The sequence below is a fragment of the Ammospiza nelsoni genome, chromosome 7 (assembly GCF_027579445.1).
Source record: "Ammospiza nelsoni isolate bAmmNel1 chromosome 7, bAmmNel1.pri, whole genome shotgun sequence".
Lineage (NCBI taxonomy): Eukaryota > Metazoa > Chordata > Aves > Passeriformes > Passerellidae > Ammospiza > Ammospiza nelsoni.
Window position 1 is genome coordinate 2943897 of NC_080639.1, and position 18558 is coordinate 2962454.

The 18558-nt window shown below is 46.9% G+C and overlaps 1 protein-coding gene across 1 annotated transcript in view; it reads right to left on the reverse strand.

Moving 5' to 3' along the window:
* HDAC4 (histone deacetylase 4) overlaps window positions 1-18558 on the reverse strand; it is a 178613-nt gene that overhangs the window by 135000 nt on the left and 25055 nt on the right. The window contains exon 2 of the mRNA XM_059476527.1: window positions 18228-18477. Within this exon, the coding sequence (XP_059332510.1) occupies window positions 18228-18249 (22 nt within the window). The 5' untranslated portion in view covers window positions 18250-18477. The remainder of the gene's footprint in view (window positions 1-18227; window positions 18478-18558) is intronic.

The following is an 18558-nucleotide window of genomic DNA, read 5'->3' on the forward strand; positions in this document are numbered from 1 at the left end:
ACCATTCTGGTATTCTACAGAAAGTTCCTTTTGGGAAACGTTATGCTCCAGGAACTTGATCTTAGACAAGAGTCCTTATAGGAAACTTAGTGCTTTCTGCTGCAGTTGGAACAGTGGGATTTGGGGCCAATGAAACCTCAAGAGCAACAATTAAAGCTTTAAAAAAAAGAAGTGAATCACAGCAACTACGCTGGATGAAAACATTCAGTAAGCAACAGAGAAATACACTGCACTCAAAACCGTGCTGGGCTGAAACTGCTCACTTCTTTTCCTTCCTTTTTCACATTTAGTTCACTTGCCCAGGACCTATTTTCTATAATTTCTATTTGGAGAACATCCATTATCTGTCTGTTCATGGAGCTATCCAGCCAGGACCCACCCAGGCTCATACCTGATGCTTTAGCAAGTCCAAGTCTAGTTCAGCATCTCTCTGCCAGCGTCCTTCTCCACCGAGCCAACATCATCATCATCCCTGGACCTTCCTGGGCAACCTGAATACCTAAAACTACCCTCCAACACTTCAAAAAATCCCCACTGCAGCACAGAAAGAAGCAGCACAGGAGAGAGGCAGAGTTCAGGAATACGGAGGGCAAGGACACAACTGGGGCAAAGCTGTTGCTGGTCCCCCCCAGAGCGGACAGAAATATCCCCATTTGTGTAAATACAGCCTTAGTCAACAGGGTGACAAATCCATACAGAGATAAATGTCACCCGCTGACGTCAGTACCACAGCAACCTAATCAAAGTACAGCCTTCAGCTATTTTTAAACCACAGTTCAAGTATTTTTCTTTAAAAAGAAAAAAAAATTGTTAAAACCCATCTTAAAAAAAAAAAAAATTGAAAAATAAATTTATTTAGCAGTAAAACAGAGCTGAAATATTTCTTTCTCTCTGGTGCTGTGGCCATACAATAAAAGCTTTACTCAAGCCCGAAACTTGCTGTTCCATCTGATGCGTCAGTGCACTAGAAAGCAAAAGATAAGGATTTGGAAAAGCGAGCACATCAGATTGGCACTGGCCTTTGTATTGGAAATTTACCCAGACAGGTTAAAAATAACACGGGGAACATTGGGAGCCATGCTGAAGGTCGCTGGCGGCGGAGCTGCTGTTTTTATAGTAGGAGCTGCCGGGCACACGTGACGGCCCCTGCCAGCACTTGTGTCCCCAGCACACGCCGAGATCCCCTCGCAGAGCCTGCTCAGGACCCACACAGCAGAGGAGCTGAGCCCAAAGCTTCCTTCAGGGACCTGTTTTCCTTCTCAAAGCCAGCCCTGTGTGACTGACAGGGAGTCGTTCCTGTCCGCTGGCCCACATTCCCGTTCTGCACTCCCATGGTTTTCAGGGCTGGTGTCAGTGACACACAGGTGTTTACACGGAGCTCAGCACTCAGCTCCCCAAGCTCAGTAAGAGCATTGTCTTGGTTTGGAAAGACGGGAGTCTGCTAAGGAAGGCAGGAGCCTCTCCTGAAATGGAGAATGTAAACCCTCCCCACCCCTCCCAATTGCTATCAATTTTAAATTAAGGGGCTCTCAGACAAAAATATGGGAGCAGGAAATAACAGTTCTTTAATAGGGAAGAAGAAAAATAAAAGGATAAAATAAACAATGCAGTACACCAGAACAACACTGACAGAGTCAGAACCCAGCCTGACACCCTGTGGGTCAGGCTGTTGGTGGCAGTCCCATTGGAAATGTGGCTGCAGCCCTCCTGCAGTGTCAGGGGTGGTTCTGTTGGAGCAAGGGGGATCTGTAGAGAAGGATGTATTTTTCCTCTGAAGATCCAGTGGAAGGAGAGGCAGCTGCTGTTCCTCTGGGAAATCCCGTGCTGGTGTCTCACAAACCTCTGGATTATATCTGGGTAGCAATGCTTGGCTCCTCCCTCTGGGCAGAGCATCTCCCAATGGGATGCTACAGTTCTTAGCAGCTAGGCAGTGACATTCAGTAGTCTGTTATCAGCAATGTCCCCTCCCAGGGAGGTGTGAATGTGGTCACTCAAAGGCAAACTGCCCACTTGACAAAGGTAATCTGCCATACAGATGGGAATGGAAAACATCTTGCATTGCAATCTTCAACAAGCATCAGCACCTGTGCAAGAGAACTGGGCAAACATCCACCCTGAGCAACCTGAGGGGATGTTCCCCATGGTGGCCACATCTGGGCTCTCCATGCTCTCCATTTAGAAAAAAAATCACAAAATCCTCAAGGTTGGAGAGGCCTTCAAGATCATCCAGTCCAAACACCAACACAGCGTCACCATAACTGCCCTCAGTGATACCCCCAGGTGCCTCTGGAATGTTTCCATTCCCCTAGCTTCTGGGGCAACTAACTGCACCACCCTCCTTTCAGTGATATTTTTTTTTCCTATATCCAATATTCAATATCCAATCTGAACCTCCCCTGAGAGGCCACCTCCTCTCATCCTTTCACTGGAGGCACAGCAGAAGAGCTCTGCTCTAGCCCCCACTTCATCACAACCTCTGGTCAGGTACTTGTAAAGAGCGATGAGGTCCCCCCTGAGTCTCCTCTCCTCCAGAAGGAGAGCTGGAAAGGAAGCAATTCCAAACTGGGAACACCTGATTCTGGACTTCACGGGTGCAAGAGGCTCTGCTGCTTCCTTGCAGTTGTAAAGTTTTCCATAAACACTTCATGTGGGGGGAAAGTGTCTCCAACAGGTAAATCTTCAATTTCAGCTCAGACTCCAGAGTCAACATACAGAAGTCACTACTGGCTGTTGGCAGAGTTGAGGAGTGACCACCTATCATTCCCTTTCCATGCTGTCCTTGAAAGGAGAGGTGGCACAGACTGGATGCTGTTGGGAACGGCTGGCAGCAAGTGCTCACATTGATCTCTTCTCCTTGTTTGCTGGTTTTAAGGGAAGAAAGTTGCTTTTTAGGAGGAGCAAGAACCTTTAATTCTCCATTCATCTGGAAAGTACAACTCATTTAAGGGTTTCTTGAAGTTATCTGTACTTAACAGAGGGATGCCCAAAACGGGTTCTGCTCCCACAGAAAAACTGGATCTCCAGCCCCTGTGGCCTTACTCAAGCCCAAGCTCCACAGGCAAGGACCTGCTGCCAAGGGCTTCCAAGCTTAACTGGACAGAAGGAAATAAATCTTCAGCAGCCAGAGAACATATCAGTGCAGGAGGATGAAAAACACGAGGGAAGGGAAGAGGAGAATTCCCATCGGCTCCTACTCGGTGAGATCACACACACGCCTCGACTCGTGAAGATGCACATGAAGACCAAGACAGACGTGCATCAATGCCTCTCTCAACCCAGGGCTTGCCTTATTTAATGGAAGGCAGCAGATAAACTAGCGGTGGAAGAATCCATTTCCCCACCAGAGAGAATCAACGATTATCCATTTTCCCTTTTATCCTCCTCATCGTTCGGCGAATTGGAGCAAACGAGCTAACTGCAGCTCCCATCTGCTCCCCTCCCAGATGTTCCTCCAGCTCCGGAATCCCCGGCAGAGCCCGCACCAAACCTGTTCTGAGGGGATTCTCTTGCCAAATTTAAACATGACAAGCAAAGCAGCTTCCCTTGGAATGCTAAATTTAGTGTGGCTTGACCGCGTAACCCACAGAGCTGGACATGCGGAGGGGCTCTCCCGGGACTCAGCACTTGTGTCCAGCTCATTTCCAGTTGGGAATACACTGGCTCATGGATCTGGAGTAGCACACAGACTCTAATTACATTAAGGAACACAAGCACAGAATAACAAAGTCTTTAAGCAAGAGCCATGCTGAGAGCTCCAAGGTCCCCCGCAGCACTTTCCCAAATAAAACCCCACATTCGCGGAGGGGGGGGAAGGAACACAAAGTGCATTTACTGTAACGCTCGCAGATGAAAAAATTGTAATTGCTCTGCCTTGACATCTGGTTTCTATTTCGCTCCCATTCTATCAGGTTACATAACAAACAGATGATGCACCAGAGCCCCGGAGTTCTTCAGCAAGTCTTGTGCGGATTTGGTGTTTACATTCCTCGGCATAAAAATTCAAGCTATGCCACACACACAGGCATGTTCGAGGCAGACAGAGCGCTCGGAGACAAATGAGCAGTTTGCAGAGGAAAAGGAAGGCTGATTGGGGAGTGTGGGCGTGTTTTTAATAGAAGATTCCGCACAGAAAATCCTCCGCTGTCCCGATCCAGTTCAGGAATTGAGTGTGCACACGACGGCGCGGCTCGCAGCTGTGCAGACGGAGTTTACAGGAGCGAGCCACAGGGAACGCACGAGTTTACAGCCGGGCGAAACACTCGGCTGAAGCCAGTGCCAAATTTAATGATGCAAACCACAAATTCCATCCTGCCCTGTTATCTAACCAAGCACGACCTCTGGGGCCTTCCTCCACCTTCTCATTTGGGGTTTTTGTTGGTTTTTTTTTAAAGAAAATGGCACTTTTCACTCGCTTCAGCTGTCACAGTGATTCACAGCCTCAAGAGCACGCTGGAACTCAGGCATCCACTTCGCTGACCCTGTCCCCAGACATCACAGACTTGCTTCTGAGTCAACAGCACATCCTTCCTCGGCAGCAATTCAGGAAGTCGTGCAGTGCTAATAAAGCTGACTCAGCTGAGCACAGGCCCCAGAGAATCCCCTTTCCCTCCCCAAAACACCAGCACGCAGGAATGAACGCACCAAGAGCTGGAAAATCGTGGAGCTCATGCTGCTCCGGTGCTTCTCTCTGAAATTTGACCTGCAATAATCCTGAATTATTCACAAACCCCATATTAATGGAAAATTTTGCTCACAAAATATTTTCCACGGTTCACACAAGCAGCAGGTAGCCCCAAACTTTAAGTCTCCCCCAAGCTTCTCACTGCACATTTAATTGCCAGCCTGGCCTTCTTTACCTTCACAGATTAGCAAGCACTAAAATAGCCAGAATTATAAACTCATCTCACACATGATTCTATATTCTGTTCCCATTTTGGGCTCTCTGTTTTGCTTCTTAGAGGCCAAAACACCTTGTGCTTCTCACTGTCAGGCAGGAGACTTGTTCAGGGTGACATTCAGCTTCCTAAGGTACAACCCAGCCTAGGGCTGGATTCACACCTTCAGGAGAGGCCAATTCCCATGAGGACTGGCCAACCTCAGCACCACAAGTTATGTTTGAAGGAAGAAAGCCTGGCACCCTCTCTCAACTGCACTGCAAGGGTGTAAAATGTGTCCTGTAAGAGGGTACAAGATCCCCGTGCTGTGTTTGGGAAACGCCTGCCAGGGCTCCCTGTGGATGGTGCCTCTCCGAGCAGGAGGTCACTGACATTTCAGCTGGAGCCAAATATGAAAATAATAAAAGCCCTGATGGACATTGCTGCAATGCCTGCTGGTTTCCAAAGGCCGTGGCTGGCTTTTCTCCTCACACAAATCTACACACACCCACGGGCCGTGGTGCAAGGGGCACACCAGAAACGATGCAGGCATTAATCATGGGCAGGCAAGGGGCAAAATGCTCCAAAATACCAGTTTTCATGAGGCCTGTTCCTCAGGTACTACAGGTATCTCTCCACTGCTAGCTCAGGCAAACACAACAGCAAAAAGGACATTTTCCTGGCCAGAGAACCACTTCTGGCCACACCTTAACAAGTTTATCATTAAGCAGCAAGAAAGCAATTAATAGTATTGACTTTGAAGAAACACACAGCACTAGGTGCATTCCACTCCTTACCACAAGGTGTTTTTCCCTCTGTTTCCACCCTGGACTATTCCTTAGAAAGCCCACAAAGCAGCAGTTTAGGGGAAGAAAGAAGGGAAAAAGAAAACAAAAATTTTTTTTAAAACCCCATCCAAACAACATTACCTCCCATTACAAAATTCAAACAGCTAAAATACTTAAGGTGTCCCATGGAAATTCCACGGAAATTAAGCACAGAGGACAAGAGCAAGGGGCAGAGGCAGCACTGCTGTAGCCAGCAGTTCCTTACTCCAGGACATAACTTTACATCTGTCCACACTTCACTGCTCTTCTTCAAGCATCCAAATGAATGTGTTTATTATTCCATTTCACCTCCAGGTGTCCATCCACTAAAATCCATCAGGGATTTAGTCTGTGGTGATGGCATGTTTCTGGCTGGTGAAGGAGTGTCGCAGACATCTTTCACAAAAAATCCTTGCCTTAGGATTTTTCCTCCTGAGAAGCTGAGACGCCTCAGGAACAAAATGCAAACATTGATTATCTGCTGCTGTGGAATGCAACAGGTGCATCTGTGATTGGTCTCATAGAGTGTTTCTAGTTAATGGCCAATCACAGTCAGCTGGCTTGGACTCTGTCTGAGACAGAAGCTTTGTTATCATTTTTTTCTATTCTTAGCTAGCCTTCTGATGAAACCTTTATTCTTTTAGTATAGTTTTAATGTAATATATATCATAAAATAATAAATCAAGCCTTCTGAAACATGGAGTCAGATCCTCGTCTCTCCCTCATCTGAAAACCCCTGTGAACATGGTCACAAAGGAGTCCATGGATTGTGCTTTGGATATCTCTGGCTTGCCGGGGGCAAGCCAGACAGCAAAGGGGTCCTCTCCAAAACCAGCACACAGCCCAGTCAAAACACATCCTGGAGCATGCCAAGGGCAGAACAGGGAACCCCAAGTGAGGCCAAGGAGAGAGTTTTAATTCCATGCCTCTCAACACCTGTATTTCAAGCAGCAAGCAACACTCTGAGGAAAGGGACTGCAAGGCTGACTAGCTCAGGGACCAAGATGGAAAAGCTGTTTCTCCAGCACCAAAAATTTTAAGTGCTTATTCATCCCTGCTTGTCATCTGTAAGCAAACTACTCCTCCATTCACTAGAGGCTGGCAGAATGCAAAGGCGTCGCGCAGGAGCCTTCCCCGGTACTATTATAAATGATGCTATTTTTGCCTCTGAGCCTCCGGTAGCACGGATCCCACATCCCTCACAGCCTCACAGCACTCTGCTATTGTGTCTTGCTGAGCCTGAGGTGTTTTCCTGCTGCAGCTTCACCTGCTGAGAGCAGAGCTGCTGTGCCACGTGCCTGCCCCGTGTACAGCCACTCGTTTGGAGCACAGGGCAATTCATCCACAGCCACATGCGCCCAGCGAGCCCCGGAGCTTTTGGCACTCCTGGCAACCATGGAAGAGCTGCCACAGCCATGCCAGGCACCAAACCTAGCACATCCCATCCCATCCCATCACACTCTGCCCTCTCAGCTCTTCCCACCAGCACCAAGCTTTCCCTGCTGCCAGACAAAACATCTGGCCAAGGGCACCAGGCAGAGGTCAGCAGAAGCCACACAGCAAGGCATGGGATGCTGAGAGTGATCCCTCATTAGATGTGGCAGCATTTGTCACCCTGCACTCACAGCAGCGCTTTGTGAGCCCCCCAGTGCTGAGGGGTAAAACGCCCCACACACTTCAGTTCATTGTCCCAATATCTAAGGAAGGGCTTGAGCTGATATTACAATTTGGGGACCAGAGACAGCACAGCTCAAATGCTCTGCCTGCACACAAGGCCTGAGCCAGGAGATGTGGAAGCTCCGAGTCAGAAGCATTCCAATTAAAAGACTCAGCAGATGACCAGTGCAAGTGGCCAGCAGCCTCCACTAGTTCCAGTTTGGGAGGAGAAGGAGGAGGGAGGAGAAACATCCCAGGCGGATTTTTCCTCCCGGCATCTTTCCCTGTGCACAAAGGTATCCTTAGTCAGGGAAATCATTAACTTGGAAGAGGCAGAACGGTAAATAACGCAGATCTAAGCAGATAAATCACAGAGAATTTGCCAATACTGAGAATATATTAACAAACCAAGATGTTATTAACAACTTGCAAATGTGACAAAGCCAGTGAAGCTCACAGACATGATGGAAACACAGGTTTGGTGAGAAACAGTAAGCAAAAATATTAAAGGAGCAAATACTGAGCATTCTGCCTTTTTCAAAATCTTTGAAAGCTGTTGGTGAGACGGTGTTTTTGCCATATACAATCTCACCAACAACAGTTCCTAAACACTACCTACTGCTTCTTACTGCAAAATAAAACCAGGTGAAGATTTTGGGGGGTGAAAAACCCACTGATGTTCAAAGGAAACAGTCCCACAGTTGTTTCTTGCAAGAGGAAAAAGGAGTTTCCAGCGAGACAAAACTCATCTCCCAACACAAGTGTGTATCATACCTCTGCCTGCTCAAGCCACAAAAGTTTATGTGCCTAAACCAAATACTCCATCATTATTTCTGCATAAAAACAAGCTCCTTCTGCAGAGCCCTCTGGCTTCAGGAGCCTGAAAACCCAAACAAGACACCACACGCAGACCCCTTTATCCCAGCTCACCTTCCCCAGGAGGGAGGGCTCATCCCAGGGCAGAGCTGGGCTGCTGCAAATACAGAACCCAGCTCTGGGGACTGGTGGCTCCTGAAGGGACTCTCCTGCCTGCCTCTCCTGAAGAAAGCAGCCCCAGTTGTGAAACACAAGCTGAAATAGGAAGGAAATATTTAATTTTAGAGTCCACGTGGTGTTTTGAACACTTCCAAGGATGGCAACTTCACCACTGCACCGAGCAGCCTGCTTCAGTGCTTTACAAGAAAAGAAAAATTACCTCAGGCACAAAGGAATTAATTCAGAGACTCCTCAATGTGGGATGGGCATCCCAGAGAGCTCCCAGAACCAACAACCACCCCATGTCCCAGTGACAGAACCCCCGTTGCCTTTTCCTGCAACCTCAACCCCTTGTGGCTCCCTCAGCACCACCCTGCACATCACTGACCAAGGAATAAACAAACTGATCAGGAAAACGCTTTTAAACCTGCATTTTCATGCTCAAACCTCGAGCTCTTATGGGGGAAAAGCGCAGCAGGGTTATTTTTGCACACATTCTGCATTTTGACCAAAACACATAAATCTCTCTGTGAATATTAGTTTGCAGCTCCAGAGAGGAAGGCCAAGGGAACAAGTTGAGAAATCCTAGAAAATACAGAGTTTATCAAATCCCCACATGAGGCTGAGAGCCAGCCATGCTCTCCTCTCTGGCAATGCAAGTCACCTTGGAGCAGACAGTGTTCTCCCCAAAATAGGTGTTCCACCTCTGGAATTTCTTCCAAACCCAAATCCCATCAAGGTCTCCCTTCCAAACCCAAATCCCATCAAGTCCCCCCTTCTGTGGATCCATTGCCATGCACAGAATGGGTTGTTTTTCAAAGGACAGAAGGAATACCTGCAGAAGTTTATAATGGAACAGTTTGGTTTAGAGCAGCTACAGCTGATTTCTCAAAACTGGCAAAAATACCTGCCAAGAGTTTTCATCCACAGGTGGGATATTGAGGAATTTCCCCCCACCCCTCCACCAGCAGTTTGTGTTTGTATTTGGATGTAGATTACAGAATAACAAATGAAAAAAAAAAAATCTAAATTTTAGAAACACTCCTACATCATTCTTACTCTCAAGCCTGCTCAACTGCTCCATTCAGAGGCAGGGCAGCTGTGGGGGCAGCGGGAGGAGGAATGTGCTCCAGGAAAGGCCAGAGAGCAGTTCCACCAGGACATTCTCCAAGGAGAAACCTCTGCAGACACCCAGCAGTTTCCATCCCCACTCTGAAGCTGCCAATGGATGGTCCCAGCCTCTCCAGCAGCTCCCTCAAGCTTCCCTAGTGCAGGAGGATGACCCACTTTCCAGGTTTCTCACCTCCCTCCCCATTTCCAGCAGCGCTGTTTGCACAACAGCTGTTCCAGCAAATGGCTTTGCAGAAAGTCTCTTTCATCTGGTGGCTGGAACATCTAAAGATCAAGTCCCTGTTGCCCAATGATTTGGGCAATCGCTCCCAAAACATCACGTTCTTTTGTGCAACTGCTATCCCACCGTTTTCTCCAACAAAAGCAAACACCAGAAATACCAGTAAAAAAAAAAAAGATAAAATTAAAAAATAAAATAAATAAAAAAATAAAAAAATAAAATTAAAAAAATTAAATTAAAAAAAAGTTTGAGCAAGCAGCTTGAGAAGGAGCCTCCCAAGTGATGGGAGGTGAAGCAATGAAACAAGGCTGGGAGTCACTGAGCAGAGCCTTGCTCACAGCCACAAACACACTCCTGCTTTCCCAGCAAATCAAACAGATGCACCCAAACCCATGATGTCCTAAGCTGCAGAACAATATATATATTTATAACTAGAGCAGAATTCCAGAAGCTAAGGAGGGGTGGGGGGTGAAGGGGCTGGCAGCACCGACTGCAGCAGCTCTGCCAGCCCAGCCCTGCACCCTTGGACTCGACCACCCTGCAAGCTGCAGGCTGGGACCTCTGGCCTGCCTGGGGGCACGCTGGAGTCCAAGAGTATTTACGCTGACAGAGACAAGCGAGGGCTGTGACGATTTATTGACGCAAGAGCTATTTTGTGCTCCACGCCAGAAATTAATCAGTGGAGGAGGAGGAATTCTCCTTAAGCGCTTTGGTGAGCTGCTAAAAACAACAGGCTGAGGTCTCCCATGACAAACAGCGCTGAAAAGAGAGGAAAGGGAAGGGAAAAAAAAAAAATTAAAAGGGCAACTTCCACAGAGCAGCTTCCTTGGAAGGATTCGGGAATCGGGCAGTGCCTGAGCAGAACTGCCTGCATAACTTTCCTTGTGAAAGAGAAAATACATGAGAGGAACGAATCAGAGCTTTCCCAAAGCTCTGTCAACACAAGTTGGTGATGTGTTTGTTCAAATCAACCTGTCTCAAGTTTATTTGGGGGAGGTGGTGAAGGTGTAGCGACCCTTCAGGTTGGCTCTACCTGCTGCAGTTAAGATAAAAAAGAAGGAAACCAGGAGCAACAGTCCCATCACCTCCTTGAAAGAGCTACTGCACAGAGCTCCACTTTGAAGGGAAAAAATGAAAAAGAAAAGAATCTTTAATGCAGGCTGAAGGAATAGCATCAGCCCTACCTGCCAAGAAGACATCACGATAAACCTGTCAAGAGTTACGAGCCTGCAGAACAGGCCTTGCACCTGCTGGAAAGGAAAAAAAGGAAGGGAAAAAGCCATCTAATGCCAATCAGATTCTTGCTGCTGGCAGGGAAGAGATGCCAGAGCCCTTCTCCTGGGTTTGGTAAGCTGTGAGGATCACATGCTTTCCCCTGGCAGAGGTTCTGTGAGACCACTGGCAACTTAGTTAGAATAAAGCAAGTTCTGGGAAGTTGCAGAGATTTTTCCTGAAGCGACAGACGTCAAGGATTCAGTACTTGGATGGACTTGTGGAGTTTGGTGTATGATCTTTTTTACTGTTTTGGATGATTTTACGACCAGAAAAGAGAGGGTTGGTCTAGTTCAGGCTTTTATGTCTTCCCACAGGAGCAGCTCATGCATCTTCTAGATCAGGAGTGAAAAAAAAACGTTTAAAACTGTTTCCCTTTATAGGCAGCATAAAATAAAGGTCACAGTTAACAGAGAGGGTTAAGCCTCGCTTGAGTAGAAAGTGCAAGTTTTGAATGCCGAAACAGAAGAGCGAAATACAATTCTCAATGGATTATTTTAACATCACCACCAGGCTTTAAGGGTTTCCTGCCTGAAGAATTGTCAATTGATCAGAGCTGCCTAAACCACCTTTCCAGCAGCAGACAAAGAATCCAGCTGCCCTCCTCAGATCTCTGAGCAGATCTCCCAGCCGGGGCCGCGTTTCCCATCTCCGGCCGCTCCCGTTGGCCGAGCCCCGCATTGATCCGGGGCCACCGACCCCGGGTGACACCAAGAGTCACCACACGGGAGTTCAGGGACAGCAGCACTGCCAGAGAAACTCAGCATCCACAGCACAGCCCACGGGGGGCACACAGAGCCCCCAGCCCCTCGCTCCGTGGTTTGATCCCGGTGGGATCACAGGAGCACAAAACAGGCACCTGAGGCCAAGGCTGGCAGCTCACAGCTCCCATCACCATTTGCCCCATAAAGCTATTTATGTGGTTTGGCAGCACAAGGGCTTCTAGAATAGCAAAAGGGTCAGGATTGATTTTTTTTATTTTTTTTTTTTAAACAAAAAAACAAGAAGTGGTTTCTTTGAATTCGACTGCGATTTCTCTGACGCGCTGCTGATCCCAGCCCTCGCACAGAGCACAGGGGGTTTCCAGCAATCCCCTCCACTGCAAGCAGCTCTGCATTGCTGGGGAGTTTCTCCTGGAGGAAAGGCACTCTGCTTCTGCTCTGTTCACAGGGAAGTCTGTCACGGACATCTTTTATGGAAAATCCTTTCCTTAGGATCTTTCCTCCTGAGAAGCTGAGAAGCTGCGAAGCCTCAGGAACAAAATGTAAACATTGATTATCTGCTGCTGTGGAATGCAACAGGTAAATCTTTGATTAGCTCATGTTAGATGTTTGTAATTAATAGCCAATCACAGCCCAGCTAGCTCAGACAGAACCAAGCCATAAACTTTTGTTATCATTCTTTTCTATTCTATTCTTAGCTAGCCTTCTGATGAAATCCTTTCTTCTATTCTTTTAGTATAGTTTTAATGTAATATATATCATAAAATAATAAATCAAGCCTTCTGAAACATGGAGTCAGATCCTCGTCTCTTCCCTCACCCAAGAACCCCTGTGAACACTTTCACAGTAAGTCAGCAAAATAAGTTGTTTTTCAGTGCTGGGATTGTTCAGCCCTTGGTAAAACCAAAATGACAGAAAAGAAACCCCAAGAAACAACAAAACAACAAATAAAATAAAATTTACTCCATCAGCCCCTCTAAAAATCCACATCACACAAGAGAGAAGCTGAGAGGGTGTATTAAATGGCTGTTGTCACAATCCTGCCTGTCTTTCCCCCCTTTCCCCAGGTATCCACAGGTAGCTGTGGTCAGGCTCCTGTCTCCCTGGGCTGACCCCGGCAGAACCTCCTCACTCTTGGCAACTCCAGCTTCCAAAACATTTCTTGCAACATCAAAGTGGAGCAGGGCAGCTACAAACACGGAGAAGATTAAGTCTGGCTGCAGATTCCCTGGCAAAGCCTGTGCTGCCAGGGTTCAAAGCAGGACCAGCAGTGCCCCACTGAACCCCAAACACACACTCAGGAGCTCCTGGGAACTCCCACAAGCACTGCTGTCACCAGGGGTGGCTTCCAGCTGAGACAGGAGAGTCTCAGAAAAGCCCACCTGGGATTATCCCCACATGGAAATCACTTTTAAATAGGTATGAATTTTAATATCAGCCTCATCCCTCTGAAAGGCTAAAAACCTGCTCCCACACCTGAGGAAATGAGTCCATCAAGTCCAAGGGTGACAGCAATCCCCAGGGGGAACTGAGCACCTCAAAGCAAGGCAGGGCATTGCATCTTTAGATTTTCCCAGTAACTGATGAAACAACACTACTTTTGATTTTGGTTATGGAAACAAAATCTTTAAAAGACCTGCTGATGGATTAATTTTTGTTTTCTTAGCAGAAGAATAAATTGTGCGCCCCATTTCTCAGTGGTGTGACCACTCTACCTGGCAGCTCAAACAGTGCAGGTGTCAAGGCCTTCCCTGCTTAATGGCCTAAATAGAAATAATAAAATAAAGAAATAAAAGTGGGCAGGGGGAAATTCCTGGTACATGGCAAGCTATGAGGAGAAAGGGACTGGCAAAGCTTTACTGAAAGATGGGAGAATCACCAATTCCACAATTGTTCATTCTCCAGTCAGGCACCTGCTACTCCACATTCACTCACTCCCAGCTATCCTCTGACTGTAAAGGCAGTTTCTGCAGATGTCAGGGGATGAAAAAGATACACTAAACACTACACTGAAAGAAGAAACCTCACTGCAATTGTTTATCCACTCTTCTGGTAGCAGATTGAATTGGGAAAGTATGAGACACAGGGCAAACTGGGCTTGACCAAAAGTGAGTAACAAAAATGCAGTAACCTCATGGAAAAAGGTCTGTCTCCTTTCCAAGTGGGACACAAGATCCCACGGACTATCTCAAACATTATTACAGAATCACCTGACTTTAAAGGTACAACCTTTCTTATATCCTTCCCCTAACCTGTACTTCATTCAAAATAATCCAGAGTTCTCAGCCTCTCATCACAAGTACCTGCTTCTCATCTTTGCACTGCAGGAAACATCACAGGCTAAAAAACTTACTTTAGAAACAGGCTTTTAAAGAATTCCTAAGTGCAAGAACTGCATTTAAAGAAAAAGCACAAATGAGAGGAATGTACTTGGCAGGGACACTGACCTAGCAGGAACTTCAGCTTGAACCCCAAGTTGAAGCACAAAACTATTCTTCTCTTTTGAGGGTACAATCAAAACCTTGCACAGAAAGTCCCAACTATTTGAAGCTCCAGAAAGTGAAAACTTCACAGGTTTAGTGGGAGCAGACTTAAAACTTTCAAGGACCTCAAAATGACACCGTTCCTAGAGGAAATCCAGGACAGGCTCAGCTCCCACATGGGTAAGAACAGGAATGGAGGTGGAAAAGGTGTTCTGTAGAGGGCTGGAGAAAGAAAAGTGAATGGAGACATGGCCAGTTCCATCTGCTGGAGTTTCCAGCTGTTCTAACCAGAGCTTGTTGCTGAGTTTACCCCACAGCCAACCCCAAAGTCCCCCCACCCAAAACTGGGGGACCAGGCTGCTCAGGGGAACAGCCTCTGAATTCCCAGTCCAGAATAATCCAGTAAAACCAGAGCACCTGGTAAGGGGAAGCAGGGCTCTCTGGAAGTGTCCAAGGCCAGGCTGGAGGGGGCTTGGAGCAACCTGGGATAGTGGAAGGTGTCCCTGCCCATGGATGGAGTGGGCTTCTTCACAGCCCCTTCCCACCCAAACCATTCCATGGCTCCATCATACACCAGGTCCAGGTGTTCTTCCACAGTCACCAAGCACCCAGCCCTGCTAGAGGAGGGCTGGAACTCACCCCCACAGTCCCTATGCTTATTTGAAATGATGCTTTTGCCCCCAGATAACTTCCCCAGACAGCCTCGTTGCTGCCAAAAAGTAGGTCAGTGTCATTTAAAGCCGCCTTGAAATGCATCTCCACAGAAACTTCTTAATCTTTAAAAAGAGAACGCATCAAATATTTATCGCGCCGTGCAAAACATTGGGAGATGCTCGTGGGGAGAGCTCCTGTGTGTGTGTGCTGCATGAAATGGCTTTCCACGCCTCACTGAGCTGTGGAGCAGGGCAGCAGAGTGGCTGGCTGCAGATAAAGGCCCGTGCAGAAGTCCTTATCAGCCCAGCAAATCGCAGTACGTGACTCCCCAACTCGTTCTCCCGGTGCCATGTGATCCCGGAGCTCTCTGCTTCCTCAGGGAGCTCCTCTCAGCCCTAATGATCCCTGCTGCAGATTGTGCCCTATCAGCCAGGCAGCTCATTCTCAAAACTTCAATATTCCTAATTATCAAACATTCAGCACTGCAAAATGTAGCTGAAATTTGCATCTCTGCAAGAGTGGCTCTGAAGAAAGGATGGAGCATTTGCATTCAGACTGGTTAATTCCTGCAGGATAACATTTCATAAACAAAATGCTTCATTGAACATGGAGATTTTCAGCTTTTACAAAGGAAAGTGAACTTTAAACAAATACAAATCAGTTGAGTGATTAACTTTAAGTGTTTTGGTTTTTTAAAACTAATCTTTATGTATAACTAGTATCAGCAGAACAATCTTTACTGATTAAAGAAGAGAACGATAGTGAAACTCAAGCCACTGAAAATTAAGGGGGGAGGTAGAAGGCAACTGCAAGGAATCATTTAAGGTAAATAAGAGAGGGGGGAAAAACCCTAAAACATTTTAAAAACCCTATAAAAACACCCCACACCTACTCCCAACCCAGTCAGCGTGGGTAAGGTGAGCACCGCGGGTTATGTAAGGCAAGTCTAAATTGTGGCCAACGCGAACAGGTTAAGGAGTGAAACTAAACATGCTTTCCCCCGCCCCCCCAAGCTTTGTCATAATCCTAAATGTTATCTTAATTAGCCTAATTGTCTTAATTATACTTCGCAGCAACTTGAGCCTTCTGCAGCACAATCCCAGCGTCTTTTTTTCCAGCTTTGTTCCAGCGCTGGAAGAGGCGGCGACTCCTCTGCCAAAAGCCAAAGGCCACGTGATGCCTCCCAGGAAGTTTTCTCCCACCTGGGTATTCTTCTTCCTCTTCTCCAAAAGCTATTTCTTATTCCCTGCAGAATCTCAGCCCAAAACACAACAAAAGAAGAGGCAGTGGTGGGGGAAGGAGTCACACTTTTCTTAGCCAGGTGAAATCTTCTCCCTATTTTTCCACCTTGTTCGGCGAGAAGCTCTCAGTGCCCAACACTTCTCACAAAAGCTTTGCAGTGCGAAATGAAAAAAAATCAAAACAAAGCACAGAAAAAAAACCCCAACCCAAACCACTTCCATTCATCTATGCCGCAACAATTTCATGGCACAGCTCCTAAAACATCCCATTAGTGCTGGCCTTGGAGAAGATTAGAGAAGAAAGCTTGAACCCACTGAAGCAAGGCTTAATGGGCTCTTGAGTTAAGCCAGAGCCTTCCCTTAAACAATGCCCATCATTAGGAATAATTACCTGTAGCTGTATAATCAACATGGCTATGATAACTGACATGAGAAGTCCAGATGTCATCTTTGGCAAGGCTTGAGAAATATTTCTGCTCCTTATTATACAACTGACTTTTGAAAGAGAAACGAGCAGCAAGAACACCAGGGGTGAAAAGCCGCCACAAAACACCGCAGAATTCCAACCCAACCCTTGGAAGTACAACCAGAGTAAGAAGCCAGCACCCAGGAAGGGCACAAGGTGGGTATCCAGCAGCATCCTGCCCAGCTGCAGCACCCTGGCTTTTGATCACACCACCCTTCCCAGCACCATTCTAGAAAGGGTCCTTAGAGAAACAAAGCTCAAGCTGATTTTTGGATCTACAGGAACGCTGAGCCAAAGCAGCAGAAAGGGGCATGAGAAACAAGTGTTCAGTGATGGATTATGGAAGGAAGCAAGGCAAACCAGCACCAGGCTTCCACTGGCAAGAGCCCAACCAGGAAGGACATCAGCACTTCCCAAAGCTCGGGACAGCAGCTCCTTGAGGAGCCAAGGAACACCCATGGCTGGGCTTGCACTGCAGGTGGGTGTTTAAGGTGTCCCACCACCACGAGGAGAGAAAAGCAGGCAGCCACAGCTGCCCAGCCTCCCTCCTGACTCATGGAAACACTGAAACAGCAATTATCTGTTATCTGAAGAACAGAGCTCCTGAAAAACATCACTCTGCATTTGTGTCTCCAGTAAACACCTGCATTCATACAAACACACATTTCTCAACTCCTCAGAGTACCAACAAATTTCATCATCTAACACTGCTATAATATGGAAGCAGAGGCCAGGTTTGTTTTTTGTCTTTTTGATCATTCTGATGATTTTAGAGACTCATAAACTCATTTCAGTTGGGAGGAGAAGCACAGATCTCCTCCGGCTGCCTGTAGACTCCAGCACCCCTATTTATTGCAGGATTTCTTCCCCCTTAAATCTTTGGGGCTGTTCTGTGGCTTTTAGCGCTTCAGCCTTAATTGTTAACCTCAACCTGATTAAACTGAAGTCACAGAGTAATCTCTCAGAGGCAGAGTGAAATAAGTCCTTCCACGTGCCTTGCTGTTGTTGGATTATTTGCTTCCCAGCAGCCAGTTCTGTACCATAAACTGACACAGCCCAAGCACAATTAAAATTCCTCTCACAAAGCTCTAACTAACACAAAAGTTGCCCCAGACTCCCCAAAAAACAAATGTGTGAGGCACCTTTAAGCTGGAAAGCAGGTAACTGAGCAGCTACAGATCCTCCCGACAGACAGAAATGCACAATTTGGTAGTGATGAATCATGCCTCAATTTACAAGACACATTAGGGATAATCCCCCAGACAGCATTGAGGTGGATCAATTGACTTTTGTTCCAGCAAAACTATTCCTTCCTGTTAAAAAGTCCAACAGGTTTCTTAAATATCAATAAAGGCAGCAGCAGAACCATGCCCATCCCTTGGAAGTACACTCCATATCATTAGGGCTCATCAGCAGGGATTTAACAAATTAAATATCTGGTTAATGACTCAGAAAATACCTATTTTCACTGATGCAACCATTAGAAACCCAAATTTTACAACAATCAGAAGTCTGAAACAGTAAAACTTCCCTTGTGACTCTTGGTAACACCAACAGCACTTTGCACCTTCACACCAGGTATCAGATGGAGCAGGAAAGGGAGGGAGGGGGCCTGGATGAGCATTCCAGCACAATTAAAAGGTGTGTTCATGCACCAAACTGTGTTTTGGGGTCGCTGCTGGGACTCCAAGTGGCCTTGCCCTTACCTGGATGGCTTTGGGAGCTCATTGCTGGCAATGTCTAGTCCTTGGGAGAAGGGATTGCAGACAGATCAGCTGCCACGGGAGTAGCAGCAGCTCAAAAGAGCTCCAGTGCTTCACCAATACATAGGAGTGGGAAGTGGGGATTAAATCATGGCCACCTTGTAAAATCCAGGGCACAGTGACATGCTGAGTCGTATGGGAAGTAATCCAAGAGGGTGGCAGAGTGTCTTCCAATAGCTTTTAAAATGGGAACCTGCAATTAAAGAAAAAGATGTCTGCGTTAGCAAATGAAGATTAACAGCCATTTAAATTGTACATTATATAACCTATTTAT